The 17,215-nt window shown below is 48.8% G+C and overlaps 1 protein-coding gene across 1 annotated transcript in view; it reads left to right on the top strand.

The window, feature by feature from the left end:
- Positions 1 to 6,767: 6,767 nt before the first annotated feature.
- Positions 6,768 to 17,215, top strand: part of THBD (thrombomodulin) — a 29,070-nt gene continuing 18,622 nt past the window's right edge. Inside the window, exon 1 of the mRNA XM_067565347.1 lies at positions 6,768 to 9,052. Coding sequence (XP_067421448.1) covers positions 6,842 to 8,539 — 1,698 coding nt within the window. The 5' untranslated portion in view covers positions 6,768 to 6,841 and the 3' untranslated portion in view covers positions 8,540 to 9,052. The remainder of the gene's footprint in view (positions 9,053 to 17,215) is intronic.

Consider the following 17,215-nt stretch of genomic DNA (forward strand, 5'->3'; position numbering starts at 1 on the left):
CTGAATGACTGAGATTTAGATGTTTGTTTTTAATTTTCCTTTTGTGCTGGCTGCACTCCGACAGGATAGGGGAGCCTACATACAAAAAAAACAAAAACAAAAAAACAAAAAAAACTCTCTGGAAGGGATAAAGTTGTTAAAAGGTTATACTTTCCCCAGTAAGTCAAATTTTACTGTAAAGGGAATGCACTGCAGCCTTCTCTTCATTGAATACATGATCCAAAGTATTGGGTGAGGGTCAAACTAGTTACATGTATTATAGGTTTTATTTGTTTTATAAGGTGTTTAAGAAAGAGAAGGAATAAAAAGGAAACATGGTGATAGGTGCGGTAAGCTGGTATAAATCTGCCTTGTTAAAAGACTAGAGCCAAATCCTGGCCCAAACACTCAGATCTGCGAGTGAGGACTGAATTTGCCCTGTAATTAATCGGGTCCATTTTTGTGCTTCAAGCCTTGGAAATTTTGGTCCTGGAGTTAAATTTCTGTGCTTCTGAGATGGATCAGCAGTAATCCCTACAATAACACCTCTGATTTCTATACTGGGATCAACCCAGAGTACTGTTTTATGTCACTTTCCCTTGCCTTTTTTGTTCTTATCTTTTAATGAATAGTCACTGCCAAATTCGTTGCACATGAGGACCCCTCCCCCCATCCGACCCTCTTAGGAGAGCCAGAGCTGGAGCCAGCGCTGTTTGGTGTGGAGCATCTCACCTGTGGTGCAGCAGGTGCTCTGCTCTGGTGAGGCTCCGCTTGGCAAGCATGTCTTCTAAAAGCATTCCCTGGCTGCCTTTACTTCTGCCTTCAGCCTTGGCCTCTGCTGCCCGTTACTGCAGCATAAAAAGAGAAATTTAGGGTCTGATTCAAAGTCCAGTGACGTTCACGAGAGCTTTTTCATGGACTTAGGTCAGTCCTTTATTCAGCCACTTAACAAAAGAAAGAATTAGGCAGTCATTTGTACCACCATGTAACTGCGTAGTACTGGGATGGAGGTGTGTGGGGGGGAAGGAGGGTAACTGGATAGTCCTGAAAAATATCCTCTATGGAGCTCAAATAATTCAGTTTGCCAGCAATTGCACCTTTATGCGGGGCTCTGTTTACCATCCCAGGGGACATCTTGTTCACACAGCTGGCACGACATGCAAACGGACAGCTTATCAAATTCTCTCTGAGTCAGCTAGAGGCCGAGTCATCGTCAGCGCTTTTATTTGGGTTGGGTAACCAGAAACTAACACAAAAAAAGCACCGAGGAAATCCCCAGAGGCTGTCTCCTTGGCTGACCCATTTTACCTCCACTCCCCTGCCTCTGCTTTATTTTGCAGTAGTTAGCCACTGTAAGGCGCCTGTGATGATCATTCATCATTATTAATATCCCGTCCTTCAAGCAAGAGGTAGTGTTTTCCAAGTCCCTAACTGCTACGGGAAACTTCCCATGGAAACTTTGAGGCTTTTTTCTTCTTTTCCAAAGAGCACAGAATCTTCCCCAGCCTAATTTTTTTATTAAGGCGACTGACACTCCAGTGCACACCCTGCCTCTTTCTTACATATTTAATATATCAAAGTCAAGCTCTGCTGTTGCTGTATGTCACTAGGCCACAAAAACGAAACAGCCTCGGTTAGAAAGTGAAAGCGTCTGGTTTTCCGTTAAGTGAGCTAGCAGAATAAAGACACGACTTTATTGTACTGTATTTAACCACCACTGCACTTACTTAACCTCAACTCAGCATCCTTGGAATGCGCAATCAAATGCCATCTGCTGGCAGAGACAGGAGTTAAAACATATCATTAGAGAGAAGGGAGGGTGAGGTAATCTCCTTTATGGGACCACGTTCGGTTGGTGAAAGAAACCAGCTTTTGAAGCTCAAAAGCTTGTTTCTCTCATCAACAGAAGGTCGTCCAATAAAAGAGATTAGCTCGCCCTCCCTTCTCTCTCTAATACCGTGGGCCTGACATGGCTGCAACAACGCTGCATACAACACTGCATTATTTTTTATTGCAGAGACAGTGTCAACTTTGATGGGCACAAAGTTAGTGCCCTGCTTAGTCTTCAGAACTATCAACTTGCCACTGAAACAACATTCAGGCCTTCCTACCAATGGCTGCACTGCTGTTAAAATCTAGGGGTGAAATCCTGGCCCCACTGAAATCAAAAACAAAACTCCCACTGGCTTCAAGAGAGTCAGAATTTCACCTCTGGCTTCTCCACTGGAGACCTCTCAACAGCAAACCTAGAGAGCAGAGCATGTTGTGATGGCTGCTACACACTTAGCTACCATCTCATCCACTCCCTGCTGGCTCTGCTCCTGGGGGATGGACTAGGTGACCTCCTGAGGTCCCTTCCAACCCTCATCTTCCATGGTTCTAGGAAGAGGCAGAGTGTTGGAATTGAATTCCCTACCTGCTCACAAGAATGAAGCAGACAGGCACAGGTGAGATGGTACCTGGAGCATTCAGAGGGTTGTAAGAGGAGGTAGGGTTCAGAGCCTGGGTGGGGTGGTGGAAGGGTTGAGCCAGGGCAGCTTCTAAGCAGCAGGGGGTTTCTCTGTGTTGGAGGGCTGGGGATTTTACCTAATCTTTGGAGAGGAGGCTGAGCCTCGTGGTACGGGGGGGGCAGGATTTGAGCAAGAGGAGACTGAGCTGTAGGAAGGGCGCTCAAGGCCTTGGGTGAGGAGTTCTGAGCTGGGGAAGGCTGAGGGGAGCTGTGGGGGGGGAGGGTGAACTGGGGGTGCTGATAACAAGTATGGGTGAAGGGACCTGAGTGGCCATGAGTGCAATAGGCGGGAAAGAGTTAGTGAGGAAACTGAGACAAGAAGGCTGAGAGAAGGCACTGAAGGAACTACAGAGGGGAAACACAGGGTTCTTCCACCCTGTCCTTTCTCCATGGAGTGCTTCTCTTATGCACATGTTCAGTAAAATCCTCCTGAACCACGGTGTACCCGGAGTGACCTTTTGTCCCTACTGATAGGAATTCACAGCTAACAGAAGACAGTATTTCTGTAACAGAAGCCGCCGTGATCCCGTGTGTTGAGTAAAATCTGCAGACCTGAGGTCTGCTCCTAATTCATACTACATAAGTCTTGGGCAAGAAGACACTTAATTTCTCCGTGCCTCAGTTATCCTTTCTGGAGCAATGGGGACAGGAGGGCTCACCCACGTTTATAGACCACTTTGGGACACAGCGGTATAAAGTGCTGTAGAAGTGTGACTTTAGTATTGTCACTGGAGTGTTGTTGCATAGTCCATCCGTTACAGGAAAGGCTGTGGAGTCGGAAAGTGCTCTTCACTGGAGAACGGGCACTGGGCTTGCTGCGGGCCCACTGCTAAGTAAGGACAGCTGCAAGACACAGGGCATGGTAGCTCTGTATGAGTAATTGGCTGGGAAGGAGCACAATGATAGCTGGGAACAGATTATGTTAAAGGAATCCATACTCCTTTTGCATGTGTCACAGCTATGGAGGGACTGAAATCTCCTAGCAGAGGAGGAAATAAAAAGCGGCAGCATGAGACCTAGACACACACATGTGCTTAAGCCCCCAAACATGTCATAGATGAATAGATTTTTAAAGCTAGAAGGGACCATTGGAGCATGTGGTATGACCTTAGTTCCTCAAACCCCAATTGCCCAATTGCCCATGAACTGGAATTATCATTTGTATTAAGCAGTCGTCGTTGCTGGCTATGTTCATTGGGTTTAAATCAGTTTCTCAGGCCTTTGGCGAGCAGAAAGGTGTGCACACAGCGAGACACATACACTGTCCATAACACTGAAATGTGGTGGGAAGCAAGGATGATCTTGTGGTTAAAACACTGGACTGGGATTCGACTGATCTCAGTGAAATACCGGTCTTTGCCACACGTTCCCTGTGTAACTTTGTGCAAGTCACATAATCTCTCTGTGCCTTGGTTTCCCCGCTGTAAAATGAGTGTATTAACACTTCCTTTCTCCTATTTACGACTGTCTCTTACGCTATGCACATACTGTGCCTAGCACAATAATGAGAGTACCTAGCTCTTTTGTAGCACTTTTCATCCATTGATCTTAAAGCAGGTTACACAAGAGGTAAATATAATTATTCATATTTTACTGATGGGGACACTGAGGCACGGGGAGGTGAAGTGACTTGCCCAAGGTCACCCAGGAAAATAGTGGCAGAGTTGGGAACAGAATACTGATCTCCTGGATCCTAATCACTGCCCATTTCTTGTGTGGGACCTCTGTATATAACCACCAAGGTAGAACCTTGTAATTAGATCAGGAACCGATGTGCTCTGATATATAAGAGACACAGATGGAGGAGATGTACCCTGATAGGTACAGATGGCTCAAGAGCTTCGAGATTCTTGGATAGAAGCTAGAGATGTGCACTGAATTATTTAATCATAATTATAATACCTAGCTCTTCTATGGTGCTCTTCATCAGTACATCTCAAAGCATTTTTATAATTTTAATGTATTTATCCTCACACCACCTCTGTTATGATTTTCAGGCCTGGTTTGGCCCATTCCCGTGTCGGGCAGAGCTCGCCATAAAACTCCAGAGGAAGTTCTGCTTCAACATGTATTGGGATGATCGTGCTCTTTGTCTGTAGTGAAACTTCCTGCTGCTCTATCCCAGACTGAAGTGTACCGACCTGACAGATACCCCACTCCCTGGGGTGCTATTGACTGGTGCGCTTGTGCTTTGGGAAGAGGGTAAGCCTTCCCTATCCAGCCTGTGCTTTTGGTGCCCATCTGACTCACTCTGGACAGCCTTGCCCGCAAGGAGGGGTATTCCAGGGGACCCCTGCCCCCCAACTCCTGCTCGGTGGGGCTGTGCAGGTTGACGCATGGAGGAGGTGACCTTTGCCTCTTGACAGCGACACAAGGCGATCCCGGGTCACACTGTTTTATCAGCCAGCCCAGGCCAGCATCTTATTTCATCCCTTGGAAAGCAGAAGTGCCCCCCTCCAGCCCCACACTCTTGCAGAGGAAGGGAGAACAGGGTGGAGGGGAAAGAGAACCACACTCCCCGTTCCTGCTGCCCGGTCTGGAGCAGACACCTAGACCCCCAGTTTGCCAGCTTCCGAGTGTTTGCCTTTCTAGCTTCACATCCGTCTGATGATTAAGAACTGCAAGCCGCAGACTTACATGGACACTTAATACAATACTTTCGGGCTGCGAGAAACCTGACTGGAGATTCCTTGTCACAAGAGGAAGAAATGCCCAGATCTGGGGGGGTTGTACATTAATTATTTTTATTTATTTTACTACACTGGGGGTGGGGGGTAGGTGTAATTTTAGGTCGCACAAAATCACATGGCAGGGGCCCAAGAAGAAACTGACAAACTCAGCAAAGTTTCCCTCCCTGCCTGATGCTAGTGACACTTTTGCTGCGAATCATGCTCCGTGCTGGGCTGGCTGGCTGGGAAGAGCTGAGGCCGAACACGCAGGCGGAATGAGCGTGCAAGCACAAGGGGAGACATCAGCTCCCACCAGGTCCCGGTAGAACCGCGTTTCCTTCTGCCTCGCTTTCCAGCGGGGCGTGACGCGCTCAGACACTCAGATCCGCAGGCTGAAGCGACACACACACGGGCCAACAGGGGCCCGGCTGCGGTCAGGCTGGGGCTGATATCTCTGCACGGCGGGCTCCGCTCACAGCGAAGCTCTGCAGCGCGTGTGCCTCCCCGGCCGCCTAGACCTTGGCCAGGAAAATCAGCTTCTGTTCCCGTCTGTCCCGCTCCACTGGCAGCAACTCGGGGGGACTCAGCAGCGCCCCCGTCTGGAGCTGTAGGCGACGCGAGCTCCGCTCCGCCAGAAGGCAAACCACACCGTTTCCAGGCTCTCCACCGCGCTCGCTTCCACCTCCTTCTCCCTGGTTCGCTTTACGCCCTCTGAATTAATCCCCCACTCCGTGCCGCCAGTGGCCAGCCAACTGCCGGGATTGCACCCTGCTGCTATGGCACAGACAAGCAATACTAGCACATCCCATGACCTGACCATCCGGGCAAGCCGCCTTGCCGGGAGTAGCACACAGCAAACCGTCCGACCAACACCCCCCGTCTGTCCTGTAACCCCGCCAGCGTTTAGCGGGTGGGATGCGCCGGTCACTCCGCATCGCTTTGGGGGGAAGGACGGAGCTGGATTCGGGGGGGCGGAACTCGAAGACTCAGACTGGGGGCATCTCCTGGTGCCTGCATTGCCCCGCAGTCTGTGCCGACAGCAGGGGAAATGCCCCCGCCCCCCGCTAGTAAGTTGAGCAAAAGGCAGGGCTGGCGCATGAAGGCTCCCGGCATAAAAAGAACCGTGTTCCCACCGCACCGCTTCTTTTCCCTTCTCCCCATTCGGATTAAAGCCCCCCCCCCCCCCGGCCCTGGCAAAATGCTGCTCACCGGACGACCCCCACCTCTGCCGAGTGCGTGAGCGGGCCCCGATCCCCCCAGCCCAGGAGGGAGCGTGGCTGGGGGACGCCGCGTTGGACGAGCGCCCGGAAAGCCGGGCTGGGTGTCTCCCGGCTGGCTCGCGGGGCCGGGCGCGTTGACCTCCGCTCTCCAATTGTTCAGAGGGCGGGGAGGGTCATTGTTTATTCCGGGCCCCCCGGCTTCCCCCAGCCGGCCCCGCTTTGGGTCCCCTCCCTCTCCAGACGAGTCACCCCCCCCCCGCCCTCTCTGCCCCCGCCCCGGGGGTGGCCGTGATTTGCTCCGGCAGGGGGGCGATCCCAGCCCCAGCGGCAGCCCGGCGCGCTTCCTCCTTCCCCGGCCTATAAAAAAGGGGGGACAAGGCGGCGGCGGGACGGAGATTTCCCAGCCGGGCGGGCAGCGAAGGACAGAGCCGCCACCGGCGCCCAGCCCGCCCCGTCCCCGCACCATGCTGCGTCTCTGCCTGGCGCTGCTGGCGGCGGCCACCGCGGCCCAGCTGGGGCGCTCGGCTCCGGCCGCCCCCCCGGAGCCGCAGCCGGCGGGGGCTCAGTGCCTGGAGCACGTCTGCTTCGGCGTGTTCTGGGGGCGCCGGCCCTTCCCGGACGCCGGCCGGGTGTGCGCGGCCGGCGGGGGCCACCTCCTGACGGTCCGCTCCACGGTGGCGGCGGACGCCATGGACCTGCTGGTGTCGCCGCCGGAGCACTGCAGCAGCGGCGGCGGCTGCCGCCTGTGGCTCGGCCTGCAGCTGCCCCGCAGCCGGCAGTGCTCGGAGCCCGGCCACCGGCTGCGGGGCTTCCGCTGGGTGACGGGCGAGGACGAGAGCCCGGCCAACCCCCCCTGGCGGCAGGGCGGCGCCGGCCCCGCCGTCTGCGGCCGCCCGTGTGTGGCCGTGGCCGCCGGCGATCTCAGCTGGGAGGAGACGCCGTGCGACTCCGAAGCGGACGGCTTCCTGTGTGAGTACAACTACTCCGCCACGTGCGCCAAGCTCTCCCCCAAGGACGGCCTGAGGGTGACCTACACCACCCCCTTCGGGGCAAAGGACAGCGACCTCCTGGCCCTCCCCCCCCAAAGCACTGCCTCGGCCCCTGGCCTGGAGCTGGTGTGCCAGCAGCACAGCAGCGGGGACATGCGGTGGGGCCGGGCCAGCCCCGGGGCCTGGCACTGTGAGCTGGAGAACGGGGGGTGCGAGGGGACATGCCGCAGGGACGGTGGGACCCCGCTCTGCACCTGCCCCGACGGGGAGCAGCTGAACCAGGAGGACAAACGCAGCTGCTCTTTCCCGAACCCGTGCACCACCGCCACCTGCGAGCACCTCTGTGTCCCGCAAGCCCCCCTGAACTTCTCCTGCATGTGCCATGAGGGCTACGAGCTGGCCGAGGACAGAGTCAGCTGCAGGGACATCGACGACTGCAAGGTCAAACCGGGCTTGTGCGACCAAGCCTGCAGCAACACCGAGGGGGGCTTCCAGTGCCAGTGCTACCCGGGCTATGAGCTGGTGGAGGGCAAGTGCGAGGACGTGATTGACTGCTACGAGGACAAATGTCAGCACCAGTGTGAGGATGTGCCTGGGGGTTACAATTGTAGCTGCTTCAATGGATACGCCCGAGACCCCAGGGATCGCCATAAATGTGTCCTGTTCTGCAACCAAAGTGAATGTCCAGCAGACTGTGACCCCCACACACAGGATACGTGCTTCTGCCCCAATGGCTTCATTTTGGATCAGGGCAACGGTAGCATACCGATGTGTGTTGATATCGACGAGTGTGACATGGGGTATTGTGATCAGCTGTGCACCAATGAGCCAGGCCACTACAGGTGTCATTGCCAGGAGGGGTACAACCTCTCCCATCAGCACACCTGTGTTTCTGAGGACGAGTTTTCAGGTGAGACAGAGTCTTACCCAAAAACAGCAGTCCCCACCCGTGTCCCACCGAAGGCAGACAGCCTCCACCCCGGGGTGCTGGTCGGAATCAGCGTTGGCATTCTCTCCACAATTTTGGCCCTGATGGCCCTTCTCTACCACCTGATGAAGAAACACTGCGCAACCCAGGGAGCCAAGGGTTATAAATGTAACAACAGCACAGAAAAGGACATGGTGCTGCAGCAAGTTACCCCAGGATGCCCCTCTGCTAACCAGAAACTATAGGGAATCCCATTGGATTGAAAGGGAAAAGATGGAACTTGCCGGACTCTTTCAAAATTCTGGTGAAAAAATGTTTCCAGGAAAGTTATTAAACCTTTGCATGGAAAATATTCACTATTTTCAGAAAAATATGTTTTGTGAGAGATGGGAAAACTGAATGTCATAGCATACAATGCTCTGCTAATCCCGTTTGTGCTGTCTTTAAAGAAACCTGTAGATGCCTTTTTATTTCTCCCCTTTTCCTGACTCAGCCGTCTTTGTGGGGCTTAAAGAAAGAACTTTTTTATTTTTTGTGCATTGAGAGAACTGTCCTGCTTTGGAACTGACTATTGAAACCTACATTGACTATAAAACAAGAGCATATATGCAACAGACTGTTCAACAGTAATAGACTTTTCAGTGATGTGGTCCCAGTGGCTTTCATCCAGAGACAGTGTCATGAGTTCTTTCCCGCATCAGATCAGGGATATTGAGCAATCAGCAAGAGCTGGAATGTTCCTGTGACAGATATTTTAGGTTTGGTTGGTTTTTGGGTTTTTTTTAAAACTGCTAATTACTAACGAAGTAGCAGCGTAAGAACATAAGAACCGCCATACTGGGTCAGACCAATGGTCCATCTAGCTCAGTATCCGGTCTTCCAGCAGTGACCAATGCCAGGTGCTTCAGAGGGAATGAACAGAACAGGTAATCATCAAATGATCCATAGCAAAGATCTTTTTGTCAGTGCCTCCCCTACCTTCCATCGTCCTATCCTCTTCATTATCGTAAGAAATTGCAATTCCCCCCATCCCCCATCTATCTATCATAGGGGTTTGTGCTGCCACTCATAACCACAGTATCTGAGCACCTTTCATGTAAAACCAATAGTAAGAGCAATCCCCTAGGGGACTTCATGGCGTCTCTGCCTCTTTTCCCTTTAAGGGGTCAGAACTCTGCTTATTTTGTTGCTATTTGTTTGTTACAGGGTGTTTTTTTGGGGTGGGAGGGGGCAATGTTTGGGTACATGGAGCTGTCAAGGGTATGTCATTCTTGCTGTGGTGGAAAAGGCTTTTTTCAAAGCCTTCCCATTTGATGGTTGTGTCTTCCATTCACATTTTCTCTAGAGGTTTTGTTCCCCTTCTCTCACTGTCAGATGAAAACATCATTAATAAAACCCCTTCATATTCTCCTGTTGATGGCCGAGCATTTTTGCCCAGCACTGCTATACCCCTCAGCTGTATCCAGATCATTGCTATGAGCCCAATCCTGACTGAAGTCAGGAGTAAAACTTCCACGGGAGGAGGATCAGGTCCTCTGTCTGCTATCTAGTACTACATGGGCAAAATCTGAAAAAGGTATTGCCCATTTTCCTTTCCAGATCCTCTTATTAAGTGTTAAAATGAAGGGTTAGGAGGCTATAAAATTTGAGGGTTGGACCAACATTCAAAGGAGACTGGTAGTAGAAACTTCATCAGACTGTGGGAGAAAATAAGCCCAAATGCTGAGAGGATTCTCAGGGCGTTATTCTGCTTCTGTTAAGCCAATAGAAGCTTTGACATTGACTTCAATAGGCACCCAACCAAACTCTAGCTGATCGTGTCCCATGCCTATGAAATATTTATATGCAGCGGTGCTCAGTTTTCTAGCAGTACGTTTTACAATGCTGGGATAGTAAACCCAGACAGTCAGATGACTGCTTGCAAATGAACTGATTGATAAAGAAGTGTGCAGGCTGCCAGCTGGTTGCTCTTCAGAGAGTTTACAGTTAGACTGAGAAATTCAGTTTTTCTAATCTTCCCTTTTTTTGGGTGGAAATAACTGTAGGTACATACAAAGTGAGACTGCTATCACATGGCATTCTTTTTTTTCCTGATATGCCAGAGTGATCAAACTACATTTCAGCTTCTGAAAAAAGAAGCAGCAGAAGAAATTTTGTTACATGAAATCTAGCTCTCTTACTGTAAATGGTTCAATCCACTGTTTTGTAAACTTGGCAATTTGTAAATAGTTATTTATTTACTGGAAATATACCCTATGCAATGCACAATCACGTTGTGATTTCACGTGCAGAAAAATAAAGCTTGACAAGTCTGGTTTATAGACAATGTGGTAATGAAATGTTCTTTCTTTCCTCTCCCCACGACCTGCCCAAATAACAACAGATGCTGATTTTTCGTTCCTAAGAACGATTTCTTTACTGTCCAGATTATCAGATGTGTCCAACTCCCTTAGATCCTATTGGAGTCTGTGAGAGCTGCAAGTTCCCAGCACCTTTGAAAATCAGGCCAAAAGAGCTTTTATGACTATTTTGCAAGTGTGATTATTATCAGTGATAATGGACTGTAAATAATGGAGAACCAGATTATCATTAAAAGATCAATGTTAAGAAAATAGAAATAAAATGATAACTACAGAAGGCCATATTTATCCTTGTTGTCACTCCACTGAAATATCTATCTATTCACACATACAAAACTCCTTTAAAGTCAGTGGATTTTTGTGAGTGTGAACAGGATTTGGCCCAGGGAGCGTTTCTTGTGGACGGGATAATTCAGCCATGTGTCTTTATCCAAATCCTGTTGACACGAATGGGAGTTTAATTTGAACAAGGATTGGGCCTAAAGTTTTTATGTTACTGCAGATAAAATTAGCTGTAGTGGCACCTCTTAAAGTTGAAATGCAGCTCCGTGTAAACAACGTGAGTTCTGTAGCACTTTAAAGACTAACAAATTTAATTTCAGGAGGCATAAGCTTTTGTGAGCCTCAGCTCACTTCCTCAGATGCAGTTGGCTACCCCTCTGGAGCTCCGTATAATCCTCCTTTTCCAGTTGCTCATAAATTTGTCAAATACATTTCTTTTGGGCTGAATTTACTCCCCTTTCCAGCCCAGGGGTGAGTTTGTTTACAGAAAGTTTCTGCAAAATTTTCTCACTGCTTTTGAGTGCTGTACAGGGAAGAAGAGAATCTCCTCCTTGTGTTCCGATCACAAACTGTGGCGTTGGTGGATTAATCACAAGACTGAGAGTGGGGAGATCTGGCTGTCTCCGACTGAGACTTGCCACGTGACTTTGCCGTGTCTCTTTAAACTCTCTGTACTCCACTTTTCCCATCTGTAAAAAGGGGCTAAGATTCCCTGCCTCTCAGGAGGGTTGTGAGAATTGACTGATTAATACTTGTACAGTGCTTTGAGAATGAAAAGTGCTGCATCATGAATAAAAATAATCACAGATGAAATGTCCTGCCTAATATCCTAATTTTAATGATTTCTGCAGGGAATAGAGGGGGCTGGGGAATCTTATAGGTATATGTGTTATGAGGCAATGGGGAGGGATCTGGGGTGGAAAGGTTGCCAAAAGCATATTCTTTGGAGAGAAAATGCAATTAAAAGACCATGGATGAAATCCTGGCCCCACTGAAGTCAATGGGGGTTTGGTCATTCACTTCCAGGTGGCCAGGATTTCACCCCTAAGAGAGAAGACTGACAATAAAAGGTTAAGAGCTATATATAGCCAAGGGTGGGCAGGAGGCTTCAGTCAAGGGTGGCTGTTTTTGCAAAGCAAGGCAAGGGTGGCTGGGTTGCCGTGATCCCATTCAAGGATGTTAGGAACTTGTCACCTTAGTCAAGGGCAGTAGCTAGGTTGTAGGGTCAGTCCTGCTGGATACAATTCAGGGAACTTGCAAACTCCTGGCCATTTTTATAGTGGTTTTTTCCCCTTCTTTCTCTAAACCAAAGCAAACCCAAACAAAAAAATCCCAGAAACAGGAAATTCAAGGCGGGCAAAAAATCTTATCTTACTGTAATAAAGGCTGATGAATCAAACACTCCAACATCATCAGGAAGTGCCCGTGTTTCTGGTCCCCAGCCCCATGCCTCGAGGTGCCCATGTGAGTTTAATTTCATTGAATTTTTCTCAGGCTGCATTCTCTTTCCCAGGATTTGAGCCAACACTGGTGTCTGCCCCCCGCTTCCTGGGTCCAACTCCTTGGAGGGCAACTATGTAACGGAGAGCAGGATTTGCCCCTTTGGTTTTTTAAGAGTCAATTACCAACAATTGCTGCAGCACTTACAGCGTCCAATCATTACTCATCTTAATAAATGTCCTTTCACAGAGGCTTTTTATCCATGCTTCCTTATTACTCACAGGGTTTTAGCAACTCAGGGCCTGATTCTCAATTACATTAAAACCACTTTAACATCAAGGCGCCTCAAAGGCATGAAAATGGCCCCCTGAGAATACCTAGCCAGCGAAAAGCTGGTGCTCCCCTCATAAGACATGGACTGGACTGCACTATGGTTATTTTCTGCTTCTCAGGCTAATTGAGAGCCATGGGAAGCAGAGTGTAAATTAGAGCCACCCGGAGGCTGCTCTAACTTATACTAAGGGCCAAGCAGAGCTCTGCTCAGCCCCAGAGTAGATTTAAAGCCCCTTCAGCCCCTCTCTCCATCTCTGCCCCTGGGCAGGGAAGGAGCAGCTAGGAATCAAGCGTTCATTATTCTAAGAGGTTTATATTATGTACATCTACTTCAATTTTTATTCAAAGCAGCTACAAATAAATGAAATCCAGATGTCATGTTTCCCCTAGAGCTGCTTAAATATATGCCCATAAATAATATTGTTTTGTTTTAAAACAACCCCAAAAGTTAACATATGAAAGTGCATCCAAGTGTTTTCTTTTGGATGGCATCTGAGAGACGAAATCCTACACCAGCAAGCTCGCTGGAGTACGGGAGACCCAGTATGGGGCGATTCATTTGAGTAAGGGCAGTGGGACTTAGTGCGATATGATGAATTCCAGCCCTACAAATACCCCACCTGCCACTGACGTCATCCCTGGAATATGGGTTCCAGATGATCAACCCACCCTGATTTACGTTCGGGAGATCTTGGACGGCAAAGTGAGGGCAGAGGGTTTAAACTCCCTGCGGAGCCCTCGTTTGAATGATCTCTCGGAAGATCGGTCTGTGGATGAACAATTCCCCCTCATTTTGGCCCCTTTCTCCCTCTGCCTTTGCAGCATTGCCCTGGGCTGCTATGTCAAGGAGCCCACCTGTCTGCAGACAGCGGGAGAGCTTCTAAGTATTGCTTTAGCTTGTCAGGGGGAAGCAAAATGTAATTGAAGGACCTGATGCTGCCAGGCCCTTTCCGTGGAGGAGAAACACATACGGAGCTTTCTCTTAAATGCCCTACCCACATGCCTGTGACAATGCGACAGAGGTTGCTCTCTCTATGCACCCTTGGATGCCCTAAAAGGGATGGAGGGGAGGCAGACCCATTGTCCTTCTTCCCCTGCCCTCCAGGCACCAGTCAGCTCTGCTCCCAGGCACTCAGTGAAGAGTAGGGTGGACCCACTGGAAGGATGTAGCAACAGGCATGTGCTTCCTGAACATTAGGGAGCTGCAGCACAAATTCCTGGTAGTACAAACTGGGGGGGAAAGCATATGGAACCTTGGTACAGGGGCCGGGCAATTGCAGTTAAACATAGTGACTGCTCTCTGTTAGGGGCTGAGCTTGCTAGGGTGTGGTTAATCTCATGGGGGGAGGGAAGGCTGTGGAGGGGATGTCCCTCCTGCCTGCCATCCACATACCCCAGAGTGCACCAGTTATGGAAAGGAAAACATGCTGCCAAGACCCTCTCTCTCTCTCTCTCTCTCACACACACACACACACACACACACACTCAGAGCCAAACCCCCCGGAAAACAGATTCCTCTAAAGGGACGTCCAGTGGAATTTGTGTCCTGTTCACACTGCCAGCTGCAAGGCCCTGATCTTGCACCTTATTACGTTGCTCCTTGTGCAATCATTTACACCAGTGCAAGGTGTGTGCAAAGTGGCTGCATAACGCTACCACTCTGGTTTGGTAGCGTTTAGCATTCGCTTTGTCTAGGGTTGAATGACCCCAGAGGTGAGATAACGGATACAATCAGGAGGCATTTAATACCCACCTCAGAGTTTTTGAATTTTGATTTTTAAGTGACAGAAATAACCAAGGTAGAGAAATGGAGCTTTATTGAAGCCTGGTGATTCATGGGGAAACGGATCCAGACTTTTACAAAGCAAAGCCTCCAGTCTGTTCCAGACTTCCAAGCACTTCGTTTGTGACAGGGCACTCTTAATTGCTTCATAAAAGCAAATGGAAGGTACTGTGTGCTTGGCTCCCCTGCCCCCATGTCCTCCACGTTAAATGTTCAAATTGGACATTGTCGCCTTCCCTGGTGAATCCAGACTTTGTAGCTAGATTAACATCCCGAACAGAAAGGGAAGGCCAAAAAATTTCTGGACACCAACAGTAACATTCTTCCCAGGATGTATGCTGGGTCAGAATCCCTGAGCCTTGGGGGGGCCCCAAAGCAGTCTGAATGAATTCAAACTGGAACAGGTGCAGAGAAGGGCTACTAGAATGATCCGTGGAATGGAAAACCTGCCTTATGAGAGGAGACTCAAAGAGCTTGGTTTGTTTAGTCTAACCAAGAGAAGGCTGAGGGGGGATATGATTGCTCTCCATAAATACATCAGAGGGACAAATACCAAGGAGGGAGAGGAATTATTTAAGTTCAGCACCAATGTGGACACAAAAACAAATAGATATAAACTGGCCATCAAGAAGTTTAGACTTGAATATAGACATAGGTTTCTAACCATCAGAGGAGTGAAGTTCTGGAACAGCCTTTCAAGGGGAGCAGTGTCGGCAGAAAATCTAGCTGGCTTGATAAGTTTCTGGAGGGGATGGTATGATGGGACAGCCTAATTTGGCAATTGACTGTTCGTTGAGTATTAGCAGTAAATATGCCCAATGGCCTGTGAAGGGATGTTAGATAGGGAGGGCTCTGAGTTACTACAGAGAATTCTTTCCGGGTGTCTGGTTGGTGAGTCTTGCCCACATGCTCAGGGTTTAACTGATCGCCATATTTGGAGTCGGGAAGGAATTTTCCCCCAGGGCAGATCGGCAGAGGCCCTTGGAGTTTTTTGTCTTCCTCTGTAGCATGGGACATGGGTCACTTGCTGGTGGATTCTCTGTACCTTGAAGTCTTTAAACCATGATTTGAGGACTTCAATAACTCAGTCATAGGTTAGAGGTCTATTACAGGAGTGGGAGGGTGAGGTTCTGTGGCCTGCGTTGTGCAGGAGGTCAGACTAGATGATCATAATGGTCCTTTCTGACCTTAGAGTCTATGAGTCTATTAGTCTATGATCCAGACTTAAAAGATAGAGCAACATAGCTATGGTGCTCAGGGGTGTGAAAAATCCATACCATTGAGCACGTAGCCAGGTTGACCTCACCTGTGATGTAGATGTGGCTAGGTCAACGGAAGAATTCTTCCATCAACCTGGCTACCAATGCTCAGGGCAGTAGATTACGTACGGTGATGCAAAGGCCCCTTTTGTCACTGTAGGAAGTATCTACTCTATGGCACTACAGCAGCATTGCTGCCATGCCATAGTTCTGCCGCTGTAGCTCCTGTAATGTAGACGTGGCCTAACACTGCTCCCATTGAAATCAATAGGAGTTTTATCAAATAGGAGCAGAGTTAGGCCTATTCTGCACATGAAAGTTGGACTGGTGTAAATATGATGGTTAGGGGTGTGATTTATTTTTTTTTACTGATACGCTTAACTGGTACAAGCTCTAAGGAGGACACCATTATATTGGAATAAAGATGCTTTATACCAATATAGTTTATTCCTCATCCCGTATGAGAATAGCTATATCAGTGTGTGTGTGGTCGCACCATTTTAACTATACCAGTATAACACTAACCCTATGCCAGCAGAGTTAAAGAACCATAACTTTCTAGTATAGACAAGGTTATAGGCCAACACTGAGCACTTTTGAAAATCCATCCAATGTATCTGAAATAGCTGACAAATTAAAAAAAAGGGCCTCCCCTAAAATTAATAACAGTAAAAATCTTCCAAACACTCCTTTTCTACTATTTCCTCTGACCTTTCTACTGTGAATTATTTTTTATAGCAGGAAAGCAATGGGAGAAAAAAATCAATAAAATATCTAAAGGTGTTTTAAGTGGAAAAAAACCTATTCTATAGTCACCTCTAAAAGAAGCCATCCAGTGGGATTTTTCTTAATGTTACCATCCTAACTCAGTCAGACTGGAAATAAGATGCACATTTCTATCAGTGAGGGTAATTAACCATTGGGACAGGTTGCAAAGGGATGTGGCAAATTCACCATCGCTGGGAGCCCTTAAATCGATACTGGATGTCTTTCTAAAAAGACTCCACTCTAGTTCATCCTGAAATCCTGGGTTTGATGTAGGACTCGCTGGGTGACGTTCTGTGGCTGCAGGAGGTCAGATTAGGTGATCACAGTGATCCATTCTGGCCCTATAAGCTCTGAATTGAAGACACTTTAACACTCTCGAGATTTAACAATATGCTGAGTTACAGGCCATGTCAAGGTTTCTGTGAGCAGGAAAGTAAAGAAAGGCGTGTGTCAATGTTGGGAACAGCTCTACTCATGGGGCTGAGTGCTAAATTACACACCCAAGGCATGGCAATATCCCAGCATGGGACACACCCGGAAATTAGACTTGTACTCTTTTATTGTTTAAGAACATAATTGAAATATTATTAAAGAACCACTCCCAGGCCAGGATCCCTTTGCCTCTCCTGTGTGCAATTGAAAGTTAAGAACATTGTAACGCTCGTCAAAGTCAAAAGGGCAGCACAGGGTTGTCCT

This window comes from Emydura macquarii, unplaced genomic scaffold (assembly GCF_026122565.2).
Source record: "Emydura macquarii macquarii isolate MOO-44397 ecotype Brisbane River unplaced genomic scaffold, CSIRO-AGI_Emac_v2 contig_2676, whole genome shotgun sequence".
NCBI lineage: Eukaryota > Metazoa > Chordata > Testudines > Chelidae > Emydura > Emydura macquarii.